The sequence below is a fragment of the Somniosus microcephalus genome, chromosome 2 (assembly GCF_052327205.1).
Source record: "Somniosus microcephalus isolate GS21.2 chromosome 2, FLI_Smic_1.0, whole genome shotgun sequence".
Lineage (NCBI taxonomy): Eukaryota > Metazoa > Chordata > Chondrichthyes > Squaliformes > Somniosidae > Somniosus > Somniosus microcephalus.
The window spans coordinates 63,458,077-63,483,948 of NC_140988.1; the positions used below are offsets into that span (position 1 = coordinate 63,458,077).

General features: G+C 44.6%; 1 protein-coding gene across 1 annotated transcript; it reads right to left on the reverse strand.

The window, feature by feature from the left end:
• Window positions 1-9,610: 9,610 nt before the first annotated feature.
• Window positions 9,611-25,018, reverse strand: LOC147122731 (immunoglobulin J chain-like). Its single transcript, XM_086009956.1, has 4 exons — window positions 24,875-25,018; window positions 20,678-20,804; window positions 17,796-17,876; window positions 9,611-10,017 (listed from the first exon to the last, which is right to left on the reverse strand). The coding sequence occupies exons 1-4, from the start codon at window positions 24,936-24,938 to the stop codon at window positions 9,762-9,764; spliced, it is 528 nt and encodes a 175-aa protein (XP_085866082.1). The 5' UTR covers window positions 24,939-25,018; the 3' UTR covers window positions 9,611-9,761.
• Between the last annotated feature and the right edge of the window lie 854 nt (window positions 25,019-25,872).

Consider the following 25,872-nt stretch of genomic DNA (forward strand, 5'->3'; position numbering starts at 1 on the left):
GAGATGCTCCGAGCAGGGATCGGGGGGGGGGCGGGGCGGGTGAGGGGAGATGCTCTGGGCAGTGATCAGGGCGGGGGGAGATGCTCCGGGCAGGGATTGGGGTGGGGGGGTGAGGGGAGATGCTCCGGGCTGCGATCGGGGTGGGGGGGGCGGCGGCTGGAGGGGAGATGCTCTGGGCAGTGATCGGGGTGGGGGGGCGGTGGTGAGGGGAGATGCTCTGGGCAGTGATTGGGGCGGGGTGGGAGGGGAGAGGGGAGATGCTCCGGGCAGGGATCGGGGTGGGGGGGGCTGGTGAGGGGAGATGCTCTGGGCAGTGATCGGGTTTGAGGCGGGGGGTGAGGGGAGATGATCCGGGCAGGGATCGGGGTGGGGGGTGTGGTGAGGGGAGATGATCCGGGCAGGGATCGGGGTGGGGGGGGCGGTGAGGGGAGATGCTGTGGGCAGTGATTGGGTCGGGGTGGGGGGGGAGAGGGGAGATGCTCCGGGCAGCGATCGGGGCGGGGGGGGGCGGGGGCTGGAGGGGAGATGCTCTGGGCAGTGATCGGGGTGGGGGGGCGGTGGTGAGGGGAGATGCTCTGGGCAGTGATTGGGGCGGGGTGGGAGGGGAGAGGGGAGATGCTCCGGGCAGGGATCGGGGTGGGGGGGGCTGGTGAGGGGAGATGCTCTGGGCAGTGATCGGGTTTGAGGCGGGGGGTGAGGGGAGATGATCCGGGCAGGGATCGGGGTGGGGGGTGTGGTGAGGGGAGATGATCCGGGCAGGGATCGGGGTGGGGGGGGCGGTGAGGGGAGATGCTGTGGGCAGTGATTGGGTCGGGGTGGGGGGGGAGAGGGGAGATGCTCCGGGCAGCGATCGGGGCGGGGGGTGGGGGGGGAGAGGGGAGATGCTCCGGGCAGCGATCAGGTTGGGAGGCCGAAGGCTTCCTTTTGAGGCCTGGGGGAGTGGTGGGGGGAAAGCAGTCCTGCTCCTCCTGGTGCACAAGCGGTGCTAAAAGGAGGTGAACTTCAGCACTTACGTTAGGGCAGTTGGCGGCTCCCCTCTTGCATCTGCCGGCCGGCAGCGTGGGCCTCCCCCCGACCTACAGTTAAATTTAAGGTGCTGCGCCGATGATGTCATCGGGCCGCGGCTTTTGAATGTTAATTAGGCCCCCGTCTGCCTTTTGCGGGGACCTTGTCAACGGACTGATTTGGGTCAGTAAAAATTTAAACCGACGGGAATGGGGTCAGGTTGCACGATCCTGATATTTTAGCCCCCCCTCCCGCCCGACGTCAGAGGAGGGGTTTAAAGCGAGACTGTTAACTCTGTTTCTTTCTCCACAAATGCTGCCGGACTTAGAATCATAGAATGGTTACAGCACAGAAGGAAGTCATTCGGCCCATCGAGCCTGTGCTGGCTTGCTGAGTATTCCCAGCATTTTCTGTTTTTAACTCCATCGATACACCCTGGCTGTCTTTAGAATGGGCCAATAGGAACATCGACTGGGCAGTGTAAGCTCCTCATTGGGCAATGATCAAGGCCTGTGCGTTCTGCTGTGCAGACAGGACCCTGAATGGCTGACTCAGTTGAACCTGAGGCAGCCAGCACATTTTGCTGAACATCCCAAAGTGTATCCAGCTTACTCTTAATTGTACCAACAACTTCAATGTGTCACCTTATTCTCCTGTGAATGCTGTGTAAAACAATACAGTGGCTTCACAAAATGTGTGTAAGTGATCTTTGAGCACAGGAAAAAAAAAGAAAGCCCACTTTCATCCCCCAATCTTCTCAACAGCTTGCTCATCTTGCCCACTACCTTTTGTTTGAATCCCTGCAATCTGCTGCCCGTATTTCAACTCGCGCCAAGTCCCGTTCACCCATCACCCCTTTTCTCGCTGATCTACATTGGTTCCCGGTCCAGCAATGCCTCAATTTGAAAATTCTCATCCTTGTTTTCAACTCCCTCCATGGCCTCGCCCCTCCCTATCTCTGTAACCTCGTGCAGCCCCACAACCCTCCGAGATCTCTGCTCTCCTCCAATTCTGGCTTCTTGCACATCTCCGATTTTAACTGCTCCACCATTGGTGGCCGTGCCTTCAGCTGTCTATGCCCTAAGCTTAGGAATTCCCTCCCTAAAACTCTCCGCCTCTCTAACTCTCTATCCTCCTTTAAGACACTTCTTAAACCTACCTCTTTGATCAAGCTTTTGGTCTTTTTAAAAAATTAGTTCATGGGACGTGGGCGTCGCTGGCAAGGCCAGTATTTATTACCTATCCCTAATTGCCCTTGAGAAGGTAGTGGTGAGCCGCCTCCTTGAACCACTGCAGTCCATGTGGTGAAGGTGCTCCCACAGCACTGTTAGGGAGGGAGTTCCAGGATTATGACCCAGCGACGATGAAGGAATGGCGATATACTTCCAAGTCAGGATGGTGTGTGACTTGGAGGGGATCTTGGAGATGGTGGTGTTCCCATGCACTTGCTGCCCTTGTCCTTCTAGGTGGTAGAGGTTGCGGGTTTGGGAGGTGCTGCTGAAGAAGCCTTGGCGAGTTGCTGCAGTGCATCTTGTAGATGGGCAGCATGGTGGCATCGTGGTTAGCACTGTTGCCTCACAGCGCCAGGGACCCGGGTTCAAATCCGGCCTCGGGTGACTGTCTGTGTGGAGTTTGCACATTCTCCCCGTGTTTGCGTGGGTTTTCTCCGGGTGCTCCGGTTTCCTCCCACAGTCCAAAGATGTGCGGGTTAGGTTGATTGGCCATGATAAAAATTGGCCCTTAGTGTTAGGGGGGATTAAAATACGTGGGGTTACAGAGTTACGGGGATAGGGCTTGGGTGGGATGGCTGTCAGTGTAGGGACTGGGTGCTAGGGTTTGGATGATCGTTGAATGGCAGAGCAGGCTTGAAGGGCCGAATGGCCTACTCCTGCTCCTATCTTCTTCTATCTTCTATGGTACACACTGCAGCCACTGTACGCCGGTGGTGGAGGGAGTGAATGTTTAAGGTGGTGGATGGGGTGCCAATCAAGTGGGCTGCTTTGTCCTGGATGGTGTCGAGCTTCTGGAGTGTTGTTGGAGCTGCACTCATCCAGGCAAGTGGAGAGTATTCCATCACACGCCTGACTTGTGCCTTGTAGATGATGGAAAGGCTTTGGGGAGTCAGGAGGTGAGACACTTGCTGCAGAATACCTAGCCTCTGACCTGCTCTTGTTGCCACAGTATTTATGTGGCTGGTCCAGTTAAGTTTCTGGTCAATGGTGACCCCCAGGATATTGAGGGTGGTGGTGACCTAATATCTCCTTATGTGACTTGATGTCAAACTTTGTTTGATAATGCTCCTGTGAAGTGCCTTGGGACATTTTACTTCATTAAAGGCACCATATAAATGCAATTAGTTGTTGTTGTTGTTCCCATCACCCCACAGCATTGAGACTGCCCTGGTAAATGTCACTAATGGCATCCTTTCTTTGCGGCCATGACCCATTATCTCTCCTTGATCTTTTTGATCTCTCTGTAGCCTTCAATATTGTCATTCACTCCATTGTCCGCTACTGCATTTCTCCATGGTACCCACTGTGCACAGTTCCACTCCTACCTGTCAACATGTAACCAGCACATTTCCTACAATAACCTCTTCTCCCACGTCATCACCACTGGTTTTCCACAAGCTTCCACCCATGGCCTGCTCTAATTCTTTGTCTAGATGTTGCCCCTCAGTGACATCAACCATATGCATGTTGACAACATCCAGTATTACCTCTCTAACGACCCTTGATAGTGTACTGTGCTGTCTGACTGCTTGCCTGACATCAAATCGAAGATGAGCCACAGCTTTCTCCAATCCAACATTGGAAAGAACATCTTGTTTTGGCTCCTGCACCCTCGCCCCAATTCCACCCCCTCTCCAACTGCTCGGTTAGGCTGAACACATGTGAACAGAGACCTGGTTGATCATGAGCTGAGTTGCAATTCCGATATCCTAACAATCACCAAGATCATCTATCTCCAACCTTTAATACATTACCAGCCTCCATTCCTATCTCGCTTCTGAAATTCTCAACCATGCCTGCTACCTCAACACTCTCCTCACTGGTCTTCTGTCCTTCACTCTAACTCGTCAAAAATTTTGTCACTCACATCCTATCCAGTACTGACACCCACTCATCTGTCACTCCTGTCTGTGCTGATCACCAATGATTCCCTGTCCTCAAAGCATTGATTTCAAAATTCTGTATACCTTTTATAAATCCCTCCACGGCCTTGTCCTACCCTACCTTTTCAATCTCCTCTAGTCCTATCTCTTTACTTGTGACCCTTGTTTTTCAGACTCTGGCCTACTGTGTGTCCTCCCCGCCTTTCTCTGTATTATCTTCAGGCATCATGGCTCTGCACTCCTGAATTCTCTTCTTAAACCCTTCCATCTTGTTACATCTCTCTCCAACTTCATCTTATTTAGAAGTAGAATTGAGTGTAGTGTATGTAACCTGTACCACCTTAAGAGGATACCTTAAGGTGATGGACTACTTTTTGATGGCTCCTGTACATTGTAGTACCGGTGGTGACCACACCGGTATATAAACCCTGTGGAGCAAAGTGTATTCCAGTTCAGCCCTGACCCTCAGTTACTAAAGACCTGTTTAAGTATTTCTGTAGTCTGTGTCCAGTTATTCAGCATAACTACATTTGAAAGCACAGACTCAACAGTGGCGACAAGTCTGATCTTACCTAGCGGCAGTTGCATCAAAGGAAGCTTCACCTCTGAACTGGGCGTCGAACAAGGACATCCACCCTCAACATCCTGCTGGGCACTGCATAGCATGGGAGGCAATCGGGAACCCGGGTTGGATTCTGGCCACGAAGTCTAACATCAGTGAACATCCCTTCGACGACAGCGGCGGGTAAGCCCGATCGAGCGGCACGGGGGGGAAGTCGGCCGAGTTGTCAGTAAGAGAAGGGGAGGGAAACGACGAAAAGGGCGGAGAACACGACCGCAGCCGGTGTCAGGGGCCGGACTGCAATCGGGGCAGAGACGCGCAGCAGCCAGAAAAGCGTTTATGTCCACAAGGACCGCGGGAGCGGCGGGGAACAAGAGCAGCAGCGTCGGGGAAAAGAAAGGACTGCTGGGAGGCGAGAACGGCAACAGCGCAGTAATCGCCATTTTTAGTCGGCGGGGGAAGAAGACAAGCGCGGGAAAAGCCGCCATTTTGAAAAATAAAATAAAATAATAATCATAATCCGAAGGAAAGGAAACTCAACAAGGATGCCAAAAACGGGTAACATCACTGCTTTTGATAGCGATGTGGAAGATTGGGCCACTTATGTGGAACGCGTTGAAGTTTACTGTACAGCGAATGAGGTACCGGTGGATAAGAAAGCACTAACCCTATTAAACTCGATGGGTGCGAAGACGTACGGGTTATTAAGGAACCTTGTAACACCAGGTAAACCAGTAGGAAAGAGTTTCGCGGATATTGTTACTATCCTGCAAGAGCATTTAAACCCCACGCTGCTGCTGATAGCGGAACGATTTAAATTCTACAAAAGAATTCAACTTAAAGAGGAAAGCAACGCTGAATTCTTAATCGAACTGCGCAAGTTATCAAAGTACTGTCAGTTCGGTACAGGACTAGCAGACGCACTGAGAGATAAGTTTGTGTGTGGGCTCCTAAGGGAAGGAACCCAGAAGCGACTGCTAGAGGAAAAGGATCTTACGCTGGACAAAGCTTTCAGCATTGCAGCATCGCACGAGGCAGCAGCACGAGGTACTGCAGAAATGCAGCAAAGGCCATTGGAATTCAGCACCAATGAAATGGCATTGGGCGCAGTAAAGTGCTATCGTTGCGGAAGGACAACGCATGACCAGAACCAGTGCTGGTTCAAAGATAAAGAATGCAGGCAATGTGGCAAACTTGGTCACATAGCGAGAGTATGCCGGTCAGGAAAGAAGACCAGCAGCAAAAAGTCGCCGCAGGAGAAGTACAAAAAAGTACACAAGGTGACAGAGAACAGTTCGGATGAACAGAAGACGGATTCAGACTCCAGCAGTAAGGAACTGGGTTGTCTAAAAATACATAATGTGGGTAACACAGCAGACCACCAAACTATCTGGGTCATGCTTCGGATAGCAGGAGTTCAAGTGAAGATGGAATTGGACACTGGATCGGCATTGACGGTCATGAATAAGCAAGATTACAAAAGGTTATTCTCACACATTCCCCTGAGGGATACGGAGATTGTATTGAAAACATACACGGGGCAAAGAGTATACCCCATCGGAAAGATAAAGGTAAATGTGGTCTACAATTGTAAAGAAAGTCAGGAAATGGACTTGTATGTGTTACCTGATGGAGGTCCGCCACTACTGGGACAGGAATGGATCCGGAGAATAAATGTGGACTGGCATTCCATACAAGCACTAACTGTAGATTCCTCCGGTTCTTCACACGGTGCAATATCCGCTTCCGCGGATTGAAGATATCTTCGCTTCACTGTCTGGCGGGAAACACTTCACCAAGATAGACCTGGCGCAGGCGTACCTACAGATGGAAGTTGATGAAGCGTCACGCCAGTATCTCACGATCAACACACATAAGGGCTTATATCGGTATAATAGACTGGTTTTTGGAGTGGCATCAGCTCCAGCGATTTGGCAAAGGGCCATGGAGCAGGTATTGCAGGGAATTCCAGGCACACAATGCTACCTGGACGACATTCTGATTACAGGAGATGATGATAAGGAGCACCTCGCGAATTTGGAGCAGATGCTCACCAGATTGAAAGAATATGGACTCAGAGTTAATCGCCAGAAATGTGAGTTCTTTCAAAAGCGAATCTCGTACTGCGGCCACGTCATTGACCAGGAGGGGCTCCATAAGTCACCTGACAAGATAGAAGCTGTTGTGAAAGCTCCCGCTCCGGAAAATGTATCCCAGTTGAGGTCGTTCCTTGGGTTGGTTAACTATTACCACAAGTTTCTTCCAAATTTATCCACGGTGTTACACCCGCTGAACACTCTTTTGCAAATGGGAGTACCATGGAAGTGGAGCGGGGATTGTAAGCGGGCTTTTCAAAAAAGCAAGGCACTGATCACCTCTAAGGAAGTGTTGGCTCACTTTAACCCAACGCTGCCTATTCGCTTAGCTTGTGATGCTTCTCCATATGGTATCGGGGCAGTGCTCTCACATAAGTTGCCAAATAGCTTGGAAAGGCCAGTCGCGTTCGCATCCAGATCATTGACCTCCGCAGAGTGCAACTATGCTCAGATAGATAGGGAGGCTCTCAGCCTCGTGTGGGGAGTTAAGAAATTTAACCATTACCTGCAAGGCCAAAAGTTTACGCTGCTGACAGATCACCAGCCATTGGTTTCCATTTTTAACCCTAAGAAGGGTGTTCCGGTTATGACGGCGCAGAGGCTTCAGAGATGGTCCCTTTTCCTAGGGGCACATCAATATGATATCGAATTCAAAGGTACAAAGCAACATGGTAATGCTGATGGGCTGTTGCGCCTGCCACTACCTACAGCGGAAGAGGCACCGGCAGTTGACCCTGTCGAGATATTTCACTCGACCATCATCGAATGCTTACCAGTCACCAATGCGAGTATTGAGAGAGAGACCCGAAACGACCCGACACTGTCTCGGGTCTACGATTTGACAGTGAAGGGATGGCCAGCACATGGCGACCCACTGTTACCAGCATTCTCAGCCAGACGAGAACAGCTGTCTGTTTGTCAAGGAACATTGATGTATGGAACAAGGGTGATTATTCCTCCTAAATTAAGGGAGAGAGTTCTGAAGGAACTGCATGAAGGTCATCTGGGGGGAGTCAAGATGAAAAGCCTTGCTAGGGCTTATGTGTGGTGGCCAGGTATCGACAAACAAATAGAGGATCTGACTAAAAGCTGCTCAGGGTGCCAAAAAGTTCAAAACGCACCTCCAATTGCACCGCTGCATCTGTGGGAATGGCCTTCAACCCCATGGCAACGTGTGCATATCGACTTTGCAGGTCCATTCATGGATTCCATATTTTTGATAGCGGTAGACGCACATTCTAAATGACCAGAAGTGATTAAGATGTCGACCACTACCTCTGAAAAGACGATCGCAGTTCTAAGAACCATATTTGCAAGGAATGGGTTGCCGGAACAAATATGTTCAGACAACGGACCACAGTTCGTGTCAGAAGAATTCCAGAAATTCATGAAAAAGAATGGGGTGAAACACTATACATCTGCCCCATATCATCCGGCTACCAATGGGTTGGCCGAGAGATTTGTACAAACGTTCAAAAAGGCGATAAAGGCCATGAGCGAAGACCATATTCCACTACAACACAAGGTGGACAATTTCCTGATGGCATATCGAAACGCCACGCATGCAGTGACAAATCAAAGCCCTGCCATAATGTTCTATAACAGGAGGTTGCGGTCCCGGTTGGATTTTTTAAAACCCAATGTGCGTAGGGAAGTCGAAAACAAGCAATTCCAGCACGTAAATAACAAGGCCACTCGGAGTTTCGAAATAGGACAACCAGTGTTGGCCAGGGACTATAGGAATGATAAATGGCAATCCGGAACAATTTGTGCCCGACAAGGACCCTTGATGTACACGGTAGACGTTGGAGAGAACGTAATACGACGTCATGCTGACCAACTTGTGGAATCGAGAACAAGGGTCGACCCCATGTCTACGGCAGAGACACCAGTTGAAGAAGTTATTGAGCCTGTAGCATCTACCTCAGACTCGAACGTACATGATGATGTTCAATCCATAGGAGATCAAATGGATGAGTCACCCCAGCAACGAGAACCAGAGACCCCTGAAAGGCGTTATCCGGCCCGGATCAGGAGGCCTCCTCAGAGACTGAATCTTTGAACAGTTTTGTGTGAAAGTTGTATATATGTTATCCATGTAATGTTTAAATTGGGGTGTACACTGTTAAGCTAAAAGGGGAGGAATTGTAGTGTATGTAACCTGTACCGCCTTAAGAGGATACCTTAAGGTGATGGACTACTTTTTGATGGCTCCTGTACATTGTAGTACCGGTGGTGACCACACCGGTATATAAACCCTGTGGAGCAAAGTGCATTCCAGTTCAGCCCTGACCCTCAGTTACTAAAGACCTGTTTAAGTATTTCTGTAGTCTGTGTCCAGTTATTCAGCATAACTACATTTGAAAGCACAGACTCAACATTGAGAGTTCTAAGGATAAGTGCAGCGAGAGTAAATTTGGTGCGGTGAGGAACATAGCGATGCTGACCTGCTAGGTCCATGTCAATGTCATGTTAAGGTGCATAATGTAGGAGGCACAGTTATAAACTGTCGATATTTGACTTGAATTACGTTTGGTGGAGAAAGAAGGTGAAAATATGCAGGACCCATCATCAGGCAGTTTAAATTGTTTGGATAGAGTTCATGATCGAACGAATTGTACATGGCCAGAGGAGGAAACTGGTTTGATGGACCAAATAGTCTTTTCCTGTTCCATGCTTTCCTATGTTTTTTATATTTTAACAGTTGCAGTTTGTGCATTTGTACAAAACAGGTATTGAGCACTAGCGTGCCATGTTTTCCCATTGTCTCCATTTTGTTTCTCACCACGAAGTGAAGCAAACTGTGACACATTTACAAATGACACAATAATATAGAGAACAGCGTTTATTATGAAACAAGAGTTGAAGCTATGAAGCGTTTTATGGTCTGCTTGAAGAAGGCAAAAGGTCAGTAGGGCTAAATGCCTAAGCTAAAATGCCATAAAGAAACAGGTGCAATTATTTGTATGATCTTTAGAGCAATCTACGGAGCATCTGACATAGATGCCAAATCTTGAGTTGTTTCAACAGGTGGCAGTGTAGGTTCTGGAATCCAGTGGTTATCTTCATGTTTGAGGCATTCAGGATTCAGGACAGTATTCACTTGTTTGCCATCTCCCAAGTTGATTTTACGGTACAGGCATTTTCTGTTGTCATAGGCGTAACATGTATCATCAGGTGGAGGTTGGGGGTTGCACCAAGGTTCTAGCGGATTTGCCTTTTGGGTGCAATTCTTTAAGCTGCAACAAAAGATATTATCAAAGATATAATTGCAATCAAACACATGGTACTGCTTTTTGAAAGCCATTAGATGTTCAGGAAAAATAATTGACCTAATATCAAATCAAATCAAATCAAATCAACTTTTATTGTCATTGTTAGTGCACAAGTGCAGTACAACGAAATGTAGGCTTGCGGCTCCCGAGAGTGTACATTTGGATTAAGACAAATATGCAGTATGGAATATGCAGTGGAATCATTTTATAATTCATTTTCCAATTCATTTAGTATGTTCCAAATGTCGGAAAACTCTTTTGCATGAAACTAACATCCATTTATAGTGAATTCAAGAGAACAATCTATGATGCAGTCATGCTGACTGTACAAGCTAGGAAATGGGGGACTAATGCTGGCTTGCTAATGACAGTCAATCACAGTGCCGTTAGGAAAATGACTCCATAGAAGCTGCCAACATTTTTCCTAGAAGTGTAACTCTTTGACTGAAAGAGGATTTGGGTCAACACCAATGTTCCCACTAATTATTTTATGGGTACGTGGCCCCTTTAACGACATGTGTGGCTATTCAAATTATCAGGCATGCGCGGTTTTTTCCCATTTAAAAGCCGGCGAGGGGCCTGCGCGGGACCTCGCCGTGCAGCATAATGGGAACATTGGTCAACACCCAATGTGGAGGTTGAAAATCCTACTCGCCGCACTTCCGTCAGCGGAGCAGGGCTCAATGATTTTTTTCTCCCTGTAAGGTCCTCTTGTGGCAGACTGTGGTCAAATACAGAATGGCAAAGACTTTCTGTTTCTTTTCAAATCTTTTATTGTTATCCTCCAACTGATAAACGATTTGAAGAGGTAGAACATCAGGAGACACAATTGTAAAAGAGATTGGGGTGCTGCAGCTGCAATTGGGAGAGATCACTGAGGGAAAAGGGATGCAGCTCGAAAGATTAATGGAATAGCAGAGAAAGGACTACAAGCAATCAGAGAGAGTAACAAAGAGAGGGGAAGAGGAACAGAAAAAGGAAGAGTAGCTGATGCCGAGAGAGAATAGAAACTTAGGATGAAAGAAGAGAGAGACTTCTTCTGACCCCATAAAAACCAGGATTGAGGGAAGAGTCCCATCAGTAAAATTGATGAATGAAGTAAATGGGTCTTGTTAGAACATAATTTTGAGCCTCTGCTCTACATCACACCAGAATAATCTGAACAGTAGGACAAGTGATATGGCACAACACAATATCCCACCAGTCCTGCGAATGTCTACACTTATAAATCATTAGCAGCAACTGCTCAGCTCCTGCACTGCCATTGCTACACTAGAACCAACTTATAAAAGGATTATAAAGCATTATTAAACCCATTTGGCTTAAAATTCGGATCCGTAGTGCACGTATTTTGGCTGCTACGAGTGCCCTTAGAGCTCCACTTCTGGGGCGAATCGCGCTGGATGCCATATTGGTGAGGGCATTAGTACGTGAACAGTGAACGTCCGCCGGAAGTATGCAGAGCAGGCAGATCATGATGTCATTCAGCCTGCAATGCTGATTTGATGCCACCGCTGCAATTTTGGAGCTCAACGCTACAGCTAATGCCCTCTCTTAACCTTGCACAGCTGAACACGCATTCTATGTCTACAAGATGCACTGCAGCAACTCTCCAAGGCTTCTTCGGCAGCACCTCCCAAACCCGCGACCTCTTCCACCTAGAAGGACAAGGGCAGCAGGCGCATGGGAACACCATCACCTTCAAGTTGCCCTCCAAGTCACACACCATCCTGACTTGGAAGTATATCGCCGATCCTTCATCGTCGCTGGGTCAAAATCCTGGAACTCCCTTCCTGACAGCACTGTGGGAGTACCTTCACCACATGGACTGCAGCGGTTCAAGTAGGTGGCTCACCACCACCTTCTCAAGGGCAACTAGGGATGGGCAATAAATGCTGGCCTTGCCAACGACGCCCACGTCCCATGAACATATTAAAAAAAAAGCACCAGTAAGGACTCCCCCGCCAGCGCTATTTAAAGGGATTATCAACTACTTACAGGTTAGTTGCTGGTTGATTTCTTCTGGCTGTTCATACGCTTGTATAAGTGTTTGTTGCTTTCTATAGTTGTTTAAAGTTGCGAAAATCTACAGGGAGGGTGTGGCAGGTGCTGAAGGACCTTTTGCTGACCTCGAGGCTTCTCCTTGCTGTCAGACATGGATGCATTAATAAGCATTCTCCTTGGAATACAGCATCATTTGGAGAATGAACAGAGGCTACGCAGAGCAGGACAAGCTGCTGGAACAGGGAGGGGGAGAAGGGCTCTCAGCAGGAGGCCAGGGTGTTCAGGAAACAATTCTCGTACTTGAATCTCAGCGAGGAACAGTGTGTGAGACATCTGTGCTTCAGTAAGGATGCCCTCACTGAAATCTGCCACCTGCTGCAGCCACAACTGCAACCTCAGAGCAGAGCCAGTGGCTGTGAAGGTGACCGTAGCGATGAACTTTTATGCGTATGGCTCCTTCCAGGCTGGAGATGGAGATATTTGCAACATCTCGCAGTTTGATGTCCACTGTTGCGTATGGGAGGTCACTGAGGCTCTGTATTCAAAGAGAGCTGATTATATTTCATTCTCTCTTGTCAGAGACTACATGCACATCGCTTTGCGGGTGCTGCATGTCAACTCTGCCATGTACCGGAACTGAAAGTGATTCCACTCCCTCAACGTCCAGCTGGTGTGTGACCATAGGCAGCGAATCCTGCAGGTTGATGCCCGGTATCCTGGCAGCAGCCATGATGCCTTAATTCTGTGGCAGTCCGCTGTGCCAGCTGCATTTGAGCCACCATGGCAAACCACAGGGTGACCACTAGGTGACAAAGGCTATCAGCTGACGACATGGTTCATGACACCGGTGCGCAACCCACACACACGTGTGCAGCATGCATACAATGAGAGCGATGCTGCTACAAGAAATGTCATTGAGCAGACCATTGTGAAACAATGCTTCTGCTGCATGGATCGCTTGGGCGGAGCCCTGCAGTGCTCAGCAGAGCAGGTGTCAAGATTCAAGAGAAACAAAGTGTGTCAGTGAGTGTCATGGAATCTGTTTGGATGATGTGGCTGGCATGGTTGAATAGTGTGTGCAAGTTGTGAGATGTGGGTGTGAGGTTTGCAGCAGTGTTAAGTGCGAGGGTGAGGTGAAGCTATGAATGTGAAGTATGAGTCCTGATTGATAGAGATTGTTGATAGGTGAGTGATGGGAGTGTGGTGCATTGAGCAGTTGCTGAGGCTAGTGTTGCAGTTGGTAGGATATGGCATTTGAAGATGCATTGCCTGGCATTGACCACGTGTGTGAGGTTGTTGAACCTCTTGCGGCACTGCATCCAGGTCTTCGGGACTTGACTCCTGGGATTGATCACCATGTCTATCTGCTCCCACTGCCTTCTGAGCACCTGTCTGGAGGGCTGCCTGGCCCCCAGTGGAATAGAGCACATCTCTCCTCCTTTCTACCTCCTCCACCAAGGACTCCAGTGCAGCGCGGAAAATCTTGGAGCCTGCTCTCTCCCATGTTGTGCTATTCTTGAGTGTTTCCCAGATGAGATTCACTTGTAGAATGACTTCCAGCTCTTGCTCCAGCAACAATTCACCTCCCCTTTAAGAGGTGCAGGCTAGCTTTAAGTGGTGCTAGCCTCTCATGATTTTGTGCCCCTGCTGATGCATGCAACCAATCAACATGTGGTTAGTGCTGGCTGCACACTGAAATCACATAAAGGAGCAGGCAGCACGAAGTTGGCGTGCTGCCTGCATTAGATTGAATGGGCGCAGGTTGAATGCACATCGCGATCGCCGCACACATTTTCGGGGGTTATCAAATTTAGCCCTCATTATCTCTACCACTTTGCCTATAATTGATGTAGTTTTAACTTCTCACCGAACAGTAACGAGGAGGTGACAAATCCACAACACAAATGCGTGGCTGTAGGCATTCTATATTCTAGCAACACTACTGCGGTCATTGCTCCAAATATGTTATCTCATACTTTCTCCTCCCTGAATGCTCACTGTGTTGAAATTGCACAATCTCTGACCCCAATTCATTATTTCCTGGGTCCTCAAAATACCTTTCTTCCTCATTTTCCCTATCTACTGCACTCTACAGGCTTTTAAAACTCCACGCAATGCTGGTAATTTCTTCTGTGCTGCTCACACTCTGCCACCCTAACTTTCCTGAAAGAATAGCAGAAAACCCATTTGCGCGTGTAAACAGGGTCTCCGCCACACTTCCAGCGAAGTTACGTCAGCGGAGCAGGAGCAGGAACAGCTTCCAGGAAGGTTCTGGCATTAGTGTCAGCTAACTATTACTTCTTCATGCCTGAACTCCTCTTCTACTCTTTTCAACCTTGTCAGTGTTGTACACCATGGAATGAACATTTGAACATAATAAATCATAGAAGCATACAGCACAGAAGGAGGCCATTTGGCCTGCCACATCTGTGCCGACTCTTTGAAAGAGCAGTCCAATTTCGTTGGGAATTAGCCCTCGCCAAGTATATGTCCAATTGCCTTTCTATGAAAGTTCCTATGGAATCTTATTCAGATAGTGTGTTCCAGATCTTAACAACCCCCTGTGTGAAGAAATTTCTCCTCATTTCTCCTCTAGTTCTTTTAACAATTGTTTTAAATCAATGACCTTTGGTTACCGAACCACTTGCCAGAGGAAATACTTTCTCCCTACTTGCTCTATCAAAATGCCTCATAATTTTGATTACTTCTATTAAGTCTCCCCTTAACCTTCCACTAAAATGTCCCACAAAAGTAATCATACAGTTACATAGTGTGAGCTATGGGGGCGGTTTGAGGTGTGATGGACAGTATGTGGCCACCAGATGGAGACAAAGTCCCCCTCTTACTCCAATTCAGGTGAAGGCCACACCCACCTCCAACACACCTGAGGCAAACCTACCCATTAGCTCACTAGTTCAAAAGGCAAACTAGTGCATCCCTTCAGGGCCAGCGTCAGGGAAAGGGATCCTGAGAGAGGGCCAGCCCCGTGCCGTAGGAGAGGCCGGAGCCTGAGGAGGTGATCCCTGGACCGGCTGAGAAAGAACCAGTGGTAAAGTAACCCTGGCTTATGTTTTGGATTTTGCCAGACGTGAAGCTTTTTCCCCGTTTTCTAAAATAAAACACAGCTAACTGCTGTTTTTCATAGACCAATCTTGTGACTGTGCTTGTGTCCCCCGCTTCCCGCATCAACACACCCTTTGGTCTAGGTGGTGGTTGATCACAATAGGAACAGGAGTAGGCCATTGAGACCCTGGAGCCTGTTCTGTCATTTAATGAGATCATGGCTGATCTGCGACCTAACTCCATATACCCACCTTTGGCCCATATCCCTTAATACCTTTAATTAACAAAAAGCTATCAGTCTCCGATTTAAAATTAACAATTGATCTAGCATCAATTGCTGTTTGCGGAAGAGAGTTCCAAACTTCTACCACCCTTTGTGTGTAGAAGTGTTTCCTAATTTCACTCCTGAAAGGTCTGGCTCTAATTTTTAGACTATGCCCCCTAGTCCTAGAATCTCCAACCAGCAGAAATAGTTTCTCTCTATCTACCCTATCTGTTCCCCTTAATATCCTGAAAACTTTGATCAGATCACCCTTAACCTTCTAAATTCTAGGGAAAACAACCCTAATTTGTGTAATCGCTCCTCGTAACTTAACCCTTGAAGTCCGAGTATCATTCTGGTAAACCTACGCTGCACTCCCTCCAAGGCTAATATATCTTTCCTAAGGTGTGGTGCCCAGAACTGCTCACAGTGCTCCAGGTGTGGTCTAACCAGGGTTTTGTATAGCTGCAGCATAACTTCTACCCTCTTGTATTCTAGTCCTCCAGATATAAAGGCCAACATCCCATTAGCCTTTTTGATTATTTTCTGTTCCTGTTCATTATATTTTAATGATCTATGTACCTGAACCCCCAAGTTTCTTTGAACCTCCACTGTTTTTAGCTTTTCACCTTTTAGAAAGTACCCTGTTCTATCCTTTTTAGGTCCAAAGTGGATGACCTCACATTTGTCTACATTTAAATCCATTTGCCACAGTTTTGCACATTCACTTAATCTATCGAGATCCCTTTGTAATTTTATGCTTTCATCTACACTGCCTACAATGCCGCCTATCTTTGTGTCATCGGCAAATTTGGATATGTGGCTTTCTATGTCATCATCTAAGTCATTAATAAATACTGTGAATAGTTGAGGCCCCAACACAGATCCCTGCGGAACACCACTAGTCACCTCCTGCCAATTTGAGTACCTACCCATTATCCCTACTGCCTGTCTCAATTTCCTAAAATGGCTAATAATTTGCTCTCAAGTCTGTGGGCTTCTACCTTAGTTAACAGTCTCTTATGTGAGACTTTATCAAATGCCTTCTGGAAGCCCATATAAATAACATCCATAGACATTTTCCTGTCCACTACTTTAGTCACCTCAAAAAATTCAATCAAGTTTTTAAAAAATTTGTTTATGGAATGTGGGCATCGCTGGCAAGGCCAGTATTTATTGCCCATCCCTAATTGCCCTTGAGAAGGTGGTGGTGAGCTGCCTTCTTGAACTGCTGCAGTCCGTGTGGTGAAGGTACTCCCACAGTGCTGTTACGAAGGGAGTTCCAGGATTTTGACCCAGCGACGATGAAGGATCGGCGATATACTTCTAAGTCAGGATGGTTTGTCAGGCATGACCCACCTTTCACAAATCCATGCTGGCTCTCTCTCTGATCAACTAAAAATTTTCAAGGTGTTTAACCTTTACCAATTTCCCAACAACAGATGTTAGGCTAACTGATCTATAATTCCCTGGTTTCCCTCTCTCACCATTCTTAAATAGTGGAATGACATACACAATTTTCCAATCTAAAGGAACAGTTCCTGAATTGAGAGAACTTTGGAAGATTATAGTTAAGGCATCTGCAATGTGCTTACCTACTTCCTTTAAAACCCTGGGATGGAAACCATCTGGTCCTGGGGATTTGTCACTCTTTACTGCCATTATTTTCTTCATTACTGTTATTTTACTTATGTTAATTTTATTGAGTCCCTGTCCCTGATTTAGTTCCCTTGGGATTTCCGGCATGCTATCCTCTTCCTCTACTGCAAATACTGACACAAAGTAACTATTCAACATGCCCGCCATTTCCTTATTATCATTGATAATATCGCCACTTTCAGTTTTTAAGGGGCCAACATTGCTCCTGACCACCTTCTTTTTCCTAATATAATTGTAAAACTTCTTTGTGTTGATTTTGATATCCCTTGCCAGTTTCCTTTCCTTTTTGTAGCTCTTACTATCTGTTTTTTGACCCTTTGCTGTTCTTTGTTTCTTTCCCACTCACCAGGATCTGTGCTATTATTTGCGTTTTTGTATGCCCCTTCCTTTAGTTTTATGCTGTCCCCGACCTCTTTAGTCGTCCATGGCTGTTTTTTTGGGCAAGCAGAGCTCTTGGCCCTCAGGGGTATGAACGGGTCCTGTATCACCTTAAATTCTTTTTTGAACACCTCCCCGCTGTTCTTCTGTTGTCTTACCCATTAACAGATTTGTTGTTTCTGAATGATCTGATCCATTTGCTAGAGGCAACATTACTTCAAATAATTAATACTGGATAACTGAGCTGCTGTTTTCCTTCTGCTACACACCATGTGCACAATATATTAAAATCTGAATGTAGGTACTGTTTGTGGGGTGATTTTCTAAAGTCCACTCTAATTATACATTGCAAAAGTGACAAAAATAGCAATCATACAAATCTGAAATTTTGTAGACAAACTTGGTCCGAAGAGGGGAGGTTGGATCTGAAATGTTCTCTCTGCTTCTCATGGGAACTCTGTAATAAAAGAGCAATTAATGGTCATCCCAAGATTACATAGACTCTCAGCCATGTGCTCCAAGATCAGTGTGTGTGGCCATCTTTCATTTTTGATGAAGTTTATATAGTGTTGCTAATTAAAACAAAAATAATAATTAAAATCAATCATCCAAAGTTCTTTGCAATGTGGCTGAATAGCAATAACACTGAAACTGAGCACAGGCTGGATAATTAATAAAGCCAAAGATTGGTTATATTGCCCCTGTTAAGTAACTTTAAACTTCAGAGTGAGACAATATGTGTAGCATAACTCAAACTGAACCTGAGTCATTTCGGGGTTTTACCTTCTAGCATGATTTAAGAATGTAGTTTCACACCAACTGAGCAACACGTTGTGCGATTGAAACTGGTGAATAGTGAACTTTTTATGTGAGCATCTGGGTTGACTGAGTAGCTCTGTGACTTAGAACTGATATCAGGCAGTTGAACTTCGAATAAAATAATGGGGGCAAGAATGCTAGAATGAATTAAGAAACAATTGGGCGCCAGAATGTGGTAGGGCCTTTTGGGATGGATAAAACTGAAGCGCGATGAATGGTCTTCCTCAGCTTGTGATCAGCTGTTTTCCAGGGACTGGCACCTCTTACAGTCACTACACCTCCCATGAACTGCTCATACATGGACAACAACTAACTGTTTATCCAGTGAAGGCATGTTCAACTACCTGCAGTAATCCTGACTGTGGATGCCACTGTTTTCCATTTTTAGTCAATGCAGCAACAGTTTGCAGTTTATTTAGGAAAACGCCTGCAAGAATAATAGAAACATAGAAACATAGAAGATAGGAGCAGGAGTAGGCCATTTGGCCCCTTGAGCCTGTTCTGCCATTTAATGAGATCATGGCTGATCATCCAAATTAAGTACTCTGTCCCTGCTTTCTCCCCATATACCTTTAGCCTTAAGAAATATATCTAACTCCTTCTTGAATATATTTAATGAATTGGCCTCAACTGCCTTCTGTGGTAGAGAATTCCACAGGTTCACCACTCTTTGGGTGAAGAAATTCCTCCTCATCTCAGTCCGAAATGGTGGACCCCTTATCCTTAGACTGTGACCCCTGGTTCTGGACTCCCCCACCATCAGGAACATCCTTCCTGCATCTAGTCTGTCTAGTCCTGTTAGAATTTTATAGTTTCAATGATTTCCCCTCTCATTCTTCTAAACTCTAGTGAATACAAGCCCAATTGACCCAATCTCTCTTCATACGCCATTCCTGCCATCCCAGGTATCAGTCTGGTGAATCTTTGCTGCACTCCCTCCATGGCAAGAACATCCTTCCTCAGATAAGGTGACCAAAACTGCACACAATACTCAAGGTGTGGTCTCATTCTATAGTTCATCCATGTGATCTTTAAATGTTTGCCATTGCCTATCCGCCATCAACCCTTTAAGTAACACTCCCCAATCCATCCTAGCCAACTCACGCCTCAAACCATCATAGTTTCCTTTAGTTAAATTCAGGACCCTAGTCTCTGAGTCAAATACTTCACTCTCCATCTTAATGAAGAATTCTATCATATTATGATCACTCCTCCCCAAGGGACCTCACACAACAAGATTGTTAATTAATTCTTTCTCATTACATAATACCCAGTCTAAGATGGCCTGATCTCTAGTTGGTTCCTTGACATATTGGTCCAGGAAACCATCCTGTATACACTCTAGGAATTCCTCCTCCACAGTATTGTTACTAATTTGGTTAGCCCAATCTATATGTAGATTAAAGTCACCCATGATAACTGCTGTGCCCTTATTGCACGCATCTCTAATTTCCCATTTAATGCCATCCCCAACCTCCGCATTACTGTTTGGGGGTCTGTATACAACTCCTACTAACGTTTTTTGCCCTTTGGTATTTCTCAGCTCTACACATACAGATTCCAAATCATCAGAGCTAATATCCTTTCTTACTATTGTGTTAATCTCTTTAACCAGCAATGCTACCCCACCTCCTTTTCCCCTTTGCCTGTCTTTCCTGAATATTGAATACCCCTGGATGTTGAATTCCCAGCCTTGGTTACCCTGGAGCCATGTCTCCGTAATCCCAATTATATCATATCCGTTTACATCTATTTGCGCAGCTAATTCATCCACCTTATTACGAATGCTCCTCGCATTAAGACACAAAGCCTTCAGGCTTGTTTTTTTAACACTCTTAGACCTTTTAGAATTATTATTTACTGTGGCCATGTTTGATTTACACCCTTGATTTCTCTGACTGCCACTTTTGCTTTTCTCCTTCCTGTCTTTTGCTTCTATCCTTGCTTCCCTTTCCTCTGTCTCCCTGCTCAGGTTCCCAACCCCCTGCCATTTTAGTTTGAACCCTCCCCAACAGCACTAGCAAACACTCCCCCTAGGAGTGCACCAAAACTGTGCACATTGCTTATCCTGCTACTGAAACTATTTTTCAGGCAATAGACTTCCCTAGAATTCTGTCTCATGTATGCAGAAGTAGAAATGTAGGAGTAAATTTGACAGATTTTCTGGCCTCCGCTTGGACATAATTGTTGGTTGTGGTGTGTCAAAATCCCTGATATACGTTCCCGACAGGAGAATTGTGCTAAACCTGGGATCCAGTCCTGGCTGATGGGATGATTGTTCCTCTCTGTTGTAAGGACCCATTAGATTGTCTGAACCTATTTTCTTGTGGACATGTGTTCACAGCACAAAGCTGCCTGCAATCCGTTTCTGGTAATACACCTTTCCCTTTTCTTACTGTGCGGTGAATATGATCAGTAAACAACAATGCAGCTACTTACACAATTTTTATATCTCTTGCGAGATGCTCCACTTGTGCGCCAGTAGGTAGTTCAGTAACAACTATTCTGGATGCCACCTTCAAACACTTACATTTTGATTCAACTAGAAGGTGGCTTTCGGAGGCAGCTGTAAAGATAGACATGGTTACTAGCTCTCTAAATCTGAAGCACTATTAATAAAAATGAGGAACTAGTGTTTCCTGTATTGAAAGCCCAGGTGTAAGCTCAGTTCACATATTAATTGCCTCACCAGTACGAGTAATAGTTTGGTTTCAGAGTGTGAGGAAAAAAACGTTATTCTGAAAAATAATATACCAAGGTACACTCTAGAATGGGATTGAGATTCTAAACTACTCAACTGATTAAATTATGATATCCTCCATAACAGAGGAAACTGCAAAGGGATATTGATGAGCAGGAAACTAAAACCTGGATAAGACCTCAGTTAGACTACTGAGTGCAATATTAGGCTCCACATGAACGGAAGCATTTTGAGGATTTAGAAAGGGTACAATGTAGATTCACTAGGATGCTGCCTGGTATAAGGAAATAAAAATACTATCGAGGAAATATTCTGATTTGTCATCTTGGGTATAAAGTGGATGACCTCACACTTCCCCACATTGAACTCCATTAGCTTTGCCCACTCACTTAATCTATCAATGTCCCTTTGTAACTTCCTGCTCCCATCTACGCAACTTACTGTGCCTCCCAACTTTGTGTCATTTGCAAACTTGCATATATAACTCTCTATTCTTTCATCCAAGTCATTGATATATATGGTAAAATGCTAATATCCCAGTATAGATCCCTGGATAACACCACTTGTCACAGCCTGCCAATCAGAGAACATTACTTTTATTCCCTACTCTCTGTCTCCTCCCAACCAATTACCAATCCATGTCACAACGGTATCTTCAATTCCATGCGTTTTCATTTTTCCTAATAATTTCTTGTGCAGAACCTTATCAAATATCTTCTGGAAGTTCATATGGACAATGTCCCTAGACATTTCCCTATCCACCATGCTAGTGACCTTCTCAAAAAATTCAACTAGATTAGTCAGACATAATCTACCCATCACAAATCCATGCTGACTCACTTTGATCAGCTCATACATATCCACGTGCTCAGTCACTCTGTCCCTGATGATAGAATCCAGTAACTTCATCACAACTGATGCTGAACTGACATCTGCAGTTATCTGGTTTCTCCCTTCCTCCTTTCTTAAATGATGGAGTGATATTTGCAATTTTCCAAACCAAAGGCACAATTCCCAAATCAAGAGAGCTTTGGAAAATGATGATTAAGGTGCCTACAATTTCCTCATCTATTTTTTTAATACCCTGGGGTGAAAACCATCATGTCCTGCAGATTTGTCGACCGTAAATCCCATTATTTTCTCCATTACCATTTTAAAATGTATATTATATTCACTAAGTTCCTCCCTTTTGACTTCAATTAAAGTTTTTTGGTACTGCTGATCCTCTTCCTCCACTGTGAAAATGGATACAAAGTATTAATTTAACAAGTTCACCATTTACTTAGTGTTCATTATACTCTCACCTACATCTGTCTTTAATGGGCTCACATTCCCCCTTACCACGATTTCTCCTAATAAATTTATAAAAGCTTTTGCTGTTTGGTTTGATATCTCTTGCAATTTTTTTCTTTTTTTTTTTACTTTTTACTTTCTTTATATCCCTGACGTAAGCCCTGAGCTAAAACTGCCCCACAATTGGCTGTCTTATTTGGAGAAGCCGTAGCGTGGCTAACATGAGAAATGGAAATTTCACTGGTGCATTATAGTGTATACTTTTGAGATTGGGGTTAAGGCATAATGTTTGGGTAGAGGGAACTTAGGAATGCCAGAAATGAGAACTCTTTCTGTTCCCCAGCTAGCACAACATTTTAAAAGCAATATACAATTCCCTTTAAAAAAAAAAGAACAGCATGAATTGACTTGAAACAACACATATATTTTCTTATATGTTTTGGACTCATTGTAATGTATTTGGAGTGCTTTCTAGGCTCAGAAGCAGAATTTAGTTTAAAAAAAAATAGTTTTACAATTTTATATCTTAGTTTTGTACATCTTGCTGTAAGCTTGGTGATTTTTTATATTTCTGTATCTTGTAATTGTATTTCATTTTTTTGTTGTCATTTTTCAGCTTTTTACAAACCTTGAAAACTTTTATTTCTTAAACATTGCTTTGATTTATCAAAGTTTGTGCCAACCTTTAATTTTATTGTAATTATTTTAATTGTGGCATGCTTTAGATTTTGAATTTTAATAGCCTAGATATGAGAATAGTTTTATATTTTCATGTCATTAAAATGTTTCATCTTAACACCTGTGAAAAACATTTGAATTCCAAAGTTGGTACTTTGCTCCCACTGGTGCTGCTCACTTTGTTTTCCACTGCTCTCTGTAGCCCCTAGCCGTCCACATTAATATGCCAATGTACTGCATCCCCAGCCAGCCTCAAGTCAAATACAATATCAAATTTGTTACAGGAGGATAACAAGGCTGTTGGATAAGGTTAAAACAGGCAATGACATATATGCTGATGAACTTATCATGATTTGTCTTAGTTTACAAAATAGACTCGTTAAATTCGGAAGACTTTGAACTCAAACACTCATGCCACTTTCTGGATTTTAAGTAATCATAAACTACAATAAATTCATCAGCATCTATATCCTTTCCAGTTTTAAATTTTAACAAAGGCCTTGGCCTCGAACCAGAATAGACCATTCAGCTTGTTTCAGGACCTGCTCTGACAATTGTTCTGATATTTACGTGAGATAACTAAGTGGAGATAACCTGACAGTCAATGCATTGGCATGTTATTATACCAACTCATTGCTCCACAAAGGGATTAGATTTGTGTTGAGCAATTTCTTATCATAGATTTCTTATATTCCTATGTTCCTTTATGAGTTGGGCTGTCCAAATAAAGTATCTAGCAAGCCAGGTCATTTCCTCTCAAGGATAAATAGAAAGCTGGAGAACTTGTTACCTATTAATCCAATATGTTCTGAAAGGCACCATCTGACTAATAAAGTATAGGAGTTAATATGAAACCACTAGTTGGTGAAAGCTTTATCCTCACATTGCAGTTTTTAACCTCAGCAATTGCTGTTAGGAGGCACTGAGCAAAGGCTAGTTGCTAACCCATAGGAGAGAGAAGATCAGAGGCGAAACTATTCATGTGCAACTTAAGGGCTGTCTCAACAGTGACTATGGTAATCCTTGACATAACATAGCTCTACTATAACATACATTGTTATACTCCCTCATCAAGAAACCATATAAAATCTTTTTAAAATATGCCCCTTGGTGTGACTGAGAACACTGTAGAGTGGGTCTAGTCCTGCCACTTTCATCCCTCTTCAGAATGAGACATTGAACCAAATGTCTGCCCTCACAAGTGAACATAAGTTCCAATCACACTATTTAAAGGCGAGCAGGGGAGTTCTACCAGTCTGCTGGTTAACATTTACCCCCCAATCCACATCACTAAAACAGCTCAGCCCACTCAATGAAGAGTCTCTGACCAAAAGGTAATACTCCTTTCCATTTTGACATACACAATAACTGATGGCCAACATAGGTACTTTTTTTTTTTTGCCCCTTAATTAAGGTTTTTTTTCTTTTACGCCGCCCCATAGCTGGGGGGGACCATCACCACCCCATTATTGGGGTGTGATACTACACTTCATCTTAGCCAAAAGGCCGAGAAGCCAACGTAGGTACTTTTTTTTTTTAACCTGCAGCTAGCTTAGTGCTGAGAAACTAATAATACTTTAACATTAGGGCTGACAGACACATTTGAAATGCTTGTTCAGACGTGGTTGGAATAACTGCCAGGTAAGTTAAACATTCTCCATTGTTTTTATCTGTGACCAAAGTGTGCAAAAAAATGATAATTTTCCCTTTAGTTTCCAGCAAAGAGCTTACACAAGGTACACAATTTCACTGTTCACAAATGAACTTTGAATAATCAAGCAATACTAAATTGATGTCATTGGTCTGCTGCATATGCTCCTACCAGTCTCCCCAGATACAGTAAGTTCACCAATACTGTGTCTAATGATCATGGAGAAGACACTAGTCTTCCTACATCTCTAGTGGCTAACAAAACAGGAACTATTTGCCATAATGCAAAATATAATAATTATTAAAAACCTTACCTGCTGCAAGAGCTGTGTAAAGTAGAATTGCTGCAAGTGGCACCAGCATATGTTTACACTTCATCGTGGGACTCTCTACTTCTATGATCTACCTTTAGTGTAGCAGCTGTTCACTGGCCTGATCCGTATGCTTAAACAAATTGAAACAGTAAACTGTTTTGCTTGTCTTGTGAGTGTTTCTTTAAATAACTCCAGATTAGTTTCTGTTCCATTTTAAGAAGCAGCTTCAGTATAGAAACCAGATGTTGCTATCCAGTCTTTGATTGTGGACATTTTAAAAGACAAAAGGATACATCAGAAAATAAGTCAGACATCTATTAACCAGAATTAGATATCTCAAAAAGATTTTTGTGACTGGAAAAAAGTTGCAGTGTCTCTGTGCAACAAAAAGAACAGTGGAGATCCCGCAGACTGGGAGAGATATAAAGGACAGCAAAGGGACACAAAGAAAGTAGTAAGAGCTGCAAAAAGAGAATACGAGAAAAAACTTGAGGGATATCAAGGATAACACTAAAGGCTTTTATAAGTATATTAAGAGAAAGAGGGTGGCTAAGAGTAATGTGGGCCCCGTAAAGACAGACGCAGGTGATATTGTAATTGAAATTCAGGAAATCGCAGAGTAGCTAAATACTTACTTTGTATCAGTCTTCACAATAGAGGATTAGGATAAAGTACCAGAGATACAAGGAAAACTAAAAATAAATCTAGGGAAGAAACTTACTAGATTTAATAGAAGTAAAAAGATGGTAATGGAGAAAATAATGGCACTAAAGTTAAACAAATCTCCAGGACCTGATGGTTTCCACTCCACGGTATTAAAAGAAGTAGGTGAGGAAATTGCAGATGCTCTCGGCATGATCCTCCAACTCTTGATTCAGGAATTGCCCCCTTGGATTGGAAAATTGGCAATGTAATTTCTTTACTTAGGAAGACTAGGGGAGATAAAGTAGGAAATTCTAGACCTATTAGTCTAATGTCTGTGTTGGGGAAGTTACTAG